The 6,000-nt window shown below is 39.5% G+C and overlaps 1 protein-coding gene across 1 annotated transcript in view; it reads right to left on the reverse strand.

Moving 5' to 3' along the window:
* Window positions 1-352: 352 nt before the first annotated feature.
* cldn11a (claudin 11a) overlaps window positions 353-6,000 on the reverse strand; it is a 119,423-nt gene continuing 113,775 nt past the window's right edge. Inside the window, exons 5-8 of the mRNA XM_008311569.3 lie at window positions 5,504-5,575; window positions 4,266-4,470; window positions 3,294-3,458; window positions 353-534 (exon numbers count right to left, since the gene is read on the reverse strand). Coding sequence (XP_008309791.2) covers window positions 353-534; window positions 3,294-3,458; window positions 4,266-4,470; window positions 5,504-5,524 — 573 coding nt within the window. The 5' untranslated portion in view covers window positions 5,525-5,575. The remainder of the gene's footprint in view (window positions 535-3,293; window positions 3,459-4,265; window positions 4,471-5,503; window positions 5,576-6,000) is intronic.

The raw sequence follows: 6,000 nt of genomic DNA on the forward strand, positions 1-6,000 counted from the left end.
AATAAGATCAGGATTTAATGGTGTGTAAAGACGCTATTAGTTTGCGGTACAGCCCGGTGGCAAGGTTGGGGACTGCTGCTCTAGAGTAGTTTAATTGGACGGGTGTGTAAAAATAAGGCTAATACTGGTACTAACATAACTATCAAATATGTATTTATACAGAGTAGTATCAAACCCTAACTGATAAAAAAAATAAAAATGAATGTGTGTCCGTTGGTCGTAGTACTGATTTGTGTCCCATAATGTGCAGATCACTTATTACTTAAGTGTCGGTGTGCTCTTGCATGTACTGCACTTCTCTGTATACAAACTAATTACAGTCCAGAACCTTCCAGAACCTTTCCCCCGCTGCTCAGACGTGAGCACTCTTGGCATGGTTGGTAGCAGAAGCACCTGACGGGAGAATGGCCCCGCCCAGCAGGCAGAGGATGGTGCCCACCCAGCCCGTGTAGAGGGAGAAGCCGAAGGACATGAGGCCCTGCTCCTGGTGGGCACCGATGGGAAACCAGACGGTGGACACCAGACCGCACAGAGCTGAGGAGGAGAAAAGAGATAAAGATGTAAGAAAGAAGAAAAACACACATCCTACCTTTTTAATCTGGGCTTTAGATAGTTTTCACTTCTTTCCTCTTGGCTAACCTTTAGCTAATTGGTCTAACGTTAACATTTGTTATCATCGTTTGGTTAGCCTTTAGCTATTTTGGGGCTAATGTTTGGCTATCCACTTACTTTTTGGCTTTACCACCAATATCACCGACATTTCTGGCTGAGGCTTTACCACCAATATCACCGACATTTTTGGCTGACAACTTTGCTGCAACTTTGGCTATTTTGAAGCTGAGTTTCCTAAATTTGTTTTGCACACTTTTAGCATTGTCTTAGCTATCCCTTTTCTGGACTTTCATTTAATTATGTGAACTTTGGCTAAGGATTAGCCATTTAAATAAATGACAAATGTTAGCTTCTGTTTTGGCGATTTAGCATTGCCTCTCGCTAATATTTATTACATTTTCATTCAACTTTTAAACCTTCAGTTCTGTTTAACTTGCAGGCCCACTGTGTATACTTTTTGACAATTAGCATGCTACTAAGCTAATGTGTGACAGTTCAAAGATTTCAGTTTGATGCTAGCAGCAGTAAGATGACAGACATTTTTATCCTAGGTTTTTAAATCTTTTGGTAAATGGATGCATTTGACAATTCTGAGCCAGGATTTGGTTAAAAAAAATCACTCTCTGCCAGTTTTGTTACAGTTAATGCAGGACACAGGGGAAAAAAACTGAAACGAAGAAAGGGCAGACAAATATTTGTCAGCAGTAAAATTGTAACAGTAAAAAAAGCGTTGGCTTAAACTTGAAAAGAAAGACTTAACCTCCTCTAAGGCCTGAGTAAACACTGGAGTCCCCCGACGGCGACACTCGCGGTATATTCACTGGATTTCTGCCAACACTCCTCAGTGGCTTAAAACAGACGTTGAAAGTAATTTGAACAACTATTAACTTTGAGATTGAAGGCTCTAATCCCGACCGATTCATTCTGCAAACAGAGTGTCAATGGAATTAAAGCTGGACTGTAATTACTGCTGCCAGTACACGGTGAGTTGAGAGGAAATTAAGAGGAGTTTTGGTCCATTGGGCAAATAAGCTCCACGATGGGACACTAAAGCAACACAATTAAGTTATCTGAGCCAATTCCACCATATGGTAAATAGACTTTTGTGTAGAGGGTAAGAGTTCCTCTCATTCATAACAAAGGTGTGATAAATATGAAACATAACTAAAAAAAACAAACCAGAGTGGATTGGAAGCACAGGAATTTTTTTGAAACCAGGGTGGATTGGAAGCACAGGAACTTTTTTGGGAAATTTGATTTTGAAATTAAAGATGGAATTCAGCCATATTTAGCCACATTTGTCTAATTATTGGATGTAGTGCTTCCTAGAATATTGGCACTGGTATCCACATGGCTGATCACTTTAGTGTTAATTAAAGGAATTCGTCTGTAAAATATAAATAGAAATATAGATCAATTGCTAATTTGTGTGAAATCCCGCTTGGGTTTAAGAACGTTTGTCTCCTTTCCTCAGAATGTTTCTCAAACGTTTAAGAATAAGATGGGAATCAGGTTCTGATGTGATAGTCACGAAACCCTGAACAATATATATTTTTATTAAAAATGTACTTTTGTGTAAAGTAATGTAAGAACTGCATGTATTTGATTAGTTGAAAGTCAGAAACTTTTTTTTTTTACATTTTCATTCCCTACATTTTCATTAAAAAAAACCCGACCCCAAATGCATCAATGCTGATCAAAGCAACATAAAAAAAAAAATCCCATGAGTCCCTGAACTTCTTCTGGAGAAAAGGGAAACAAAAATACTGATTTAAAAACAAATATATCAGGGGAAAAAAAAAAAAAAAAACAGGGCTGCAGCAGCAAATATTTTCATACTGGGCAACAGACAGAGAGAGTTTCCATGTGGTTCAGGTCAAAGTCAGGGTGTGGACCGGAGTAGGTGGAGCAGAGGAATGTGACGGAATCTGTGGGAAGAGGGTTTGATGGAGCAGGGACACAGAACTTTATGCCTGTTGTGGTTCCCCCCTAGAGAGGAAGACGATCATTTCCAACATCCTCAGCTCTCAGCAGCTGGAGGTGCGGTCAAAACAGGACACTGTCCTACAGCCGTAGGTGGAGGACAGAGTGCTGCTCAAAATGTCCACCACAGTCACTTTATTAAGCAGTGATGAGCTCATGGTAGTGAGCCTCCTGATGTGAGCTGATCCTGACCCCCCCCCTCACCACCACCTCATCCTTTTTCTTTTTCTGTGGTATTTACAACTGCTGATGTTGCATTTTTTAATAAAAACAAAAGATTTAAAAAAAAAAAAAGTAAGGGTAAAAATGAAGGCAGGGGGCAGCACTGCTGCAAATGAATCAGAAACTCTATGACCTTTGACCTAATGTGCTAAAGGATGTGAATCAGCAGGTACACTGCCCTCTGTCTGTATTCACATTTTTCTCTTTCTATTTCATTTGGTACAGAGACATTTAATTTTACATTGGTACTTTTACTAAACTTTTTTTTTTCGTTTCTAACTTGTTAGTTATTTTCCCTAGTGTGGGATTATTAAATTCTAATCTCATCTAATCCAATCTAAGTATATATATTTTGCATTGTGCAACACAGTTTAAAGTGTATTGAAGCGGGGACATCGTCAATTTAATTTAATGAAGTAAATTAAAGGATGCCAGGTCTGTAAACAGTACCAAGTACTGCCTAACGTTCCTCTTACCAACGATGATGATCAGAACTCCGCCCACCACCGTGCGTTTGTTCTTGGAACTCAGAGGGTCATTTCCCAGACTGATGCAGGGCATGGACATCAGGAGCATTCCAACTGCCGGGAGACCAAAGATGGAACCCGTGATCATCAGGGCACGGGTCGTCTGGATGTAGGCTGCAAAAACACAGACACTGAATGAAACCAGATTTAAGGGAAAAAAAAAAACGACTATAGGAGAGAGAGCAAACCCAAAGAACAGCGCCCTCATAGGAAAAAATAAAGACAGGTGATAATGTCACGGAGAGGTTTAAGTGCATTTAAATGTGAAATTATTTTTTAAGGAAAACTCGCAACTACAAGATCTGGGTGTTGTTTGGTTTCGGTTTCTAACACCACAGAACTTCGCAGTTTTCAAATCTGTCTCCAGAAGGTCAGAGTGAACGACGCCGAGTGGTTCGTGTGTGTGGAGTGAACTTTACATCAGGAAAACATCAAGAGGTTTGAGAGATTTGAAAAAAAAGGGGGATGGGAGGGTGGAGGACTGGAAGACATCAGCTGACTTACAGAATGTACTAAAAATACTCCAAATGACGACAGTCAGAGTTTTTTAGGCTGTACAAAAACATGACTAGCAAACAAGAACCCGGGCTCTGGTAAGTTTATAATTCTATTATGTTTTTAAGGTTACTCCAAAATGACGTCAAGTAAATAAAACAAACAAACAAATGCACGAGCTGCTAGGCTAAAAACATCCTCTCGCTGCATTAGTACTTGTTAGTACTAGTCAAGAAAAGAAACAAAACAATAAAGAGCGAAGCAAATAAAAAGTCAATTAAAGTTGTAGGTAACGGGCATTTCATGAACAAACACGGTAATAATTTATCCAAAAACCGTGTAACCTACTTCATATTAAGGGGAAAATCTGTAAAGTTTACTTTTCCAAACCCCGACACAGTTAAATGCAAGCAGCGGTTTCCTCACCTGGCAGATCCAGGATCTGCGTCAGGGAGACGCAGTGGTACAGTCCTGTGGAGATGACGCACTCCGCCCAGGGGCCCTTGGCCCCCAGCTCGTCCATCTTCTTGCAGGTGTTGAGTCCGTATTTACACATGATCACCCAGTCGTTGGTGGCTGTCGCGATGATGATGCCCAGCCAGCCGAGGCAGCTGAGGAGGAAGCCGCTCATCTGGAGACACGGATTGGCCATGGCGCAGAGGAGTGTGTGAAGAGGTTCACACGGTTCCCGAACCCGCAACCGTTACAAGGAGGTTTGAATTGATTTAGTGTCGACGAGAGTTATTACAGCGGCTCAAAGTCGCAAATCAAAACCAACAAGCCGTTAAAATAACTTCACCCTGAGCAAATATTTACTTTCACCCACATCCACACCGAGTAATTCCATCAGTTGCCCGCTTTTCAAAAAGATGAATCTTTCACGTCATCGCCGTTTTTATAGTGGGAGGTTCGACTAGGAGTAAAAACTCAACAACTTCCATCCAATCAGAGACTTGGCAGAAAAAACAAGAGGAGAGAAAAAAAACCCCATCACTCGTAACGAGTTTAATGCTCATGTTTTTGTCCCAAATCAGAGTCTGCAGCGAGGAAATGCAGTTAAGACATCTGCTGCCATCTAGTGTTCACAGTTGAAACTACATCGAATACTGGAAAGGCTGTGTTGTAGTTGTCATACAGTTAGTCCTTAAGAGCTTTTTAAATGCAAGTTTAGTCTCAATCCCTGTTATTTCATGATACATTTTTTTTATTTTATTAACATTATTAAAATAATGTCTGTATTTTAGTTAGTTTGTAAAGGTTTTGTTCTACATGTTTTTGTACCTACATTTATCTTTAACTAGTTAGGAATCCATTTTACTGTTTGACAGCAGTGATATAAGTTTTTTTGTTTGTTTGTTTTTATGTTTGTTCTTTTTAGTTTTTTTATAATAATAAGTCAACACTAATATATAATAACACTGTTTTAAAATTAAAAACATATAAAATATTTACAGCATATTTGTAATTGTTTTTGTCTGATTAAAAAAAACTGTAACATCTTTGGAGTCCATTAGGTGTTCACCCAAAAAAATTTAAAAATTAAAATAAATATTAGACCAACTGTCAGCCAAACATGTGTGTATTGTGTAATAATACAGCAAATTCACCTTTGCCCTATACTGTTTTGACAACATATTTTAAAAAAAAACATACTGTGCACGTACCTGCAGTGGTAGGTGGACCATAGTTTGAGACCTGCAGCCTTATCTGTTGATTCTTTTCTGCACCATCTCCAGCTGTGGGAGAAACACAAACAAGTCTGTTGAAACACATTCATATGAATGTGTGGCACTTAACTGTAGATGTTCTTCCTGATGCTCACACACACACACACACAGATCCGGCCATATTGTGCACATGGTCACAGTCAGGGTAATGAATCAGCCACACTGCACTTACAACCATAAATGACCTTTAATGCACATGGTAAATTTATTCCACTGTCTCACACAGTGGAATATAGTATATGATCTGATGTGTCAGCACTGAATGAGCAGATTAAAACTCATCTGCAGCCGCTGCACTTTTCTGGCTGAACTTAAAGTGGCCGACCAGTGAAACTGTTACATCATTTTTGCATCTTTTTTTTTTTTTTTTTTTCCTCAAGGTTCTTCCTTTTTTTTTCTCCCCCCCTTTCGGTGGGAGCAAAAACGCCCCACAC

Source organism: Cynoglossus semilaevis, chromosome 1 (assembly GCF_000523025.1).
Source record: "Cynoglossus semilaevis isolate Cse_v1.0 chromosome 1, Cse_v1.0, whole genome shotgun sequence".
Lineage (NCBI taxonomy): Eukaryota > Metazoa > Chordata > Actinopteri > Pleuronectiformes > Cynoglossidae > Cynoglossus > Cynoglossus semilaevis.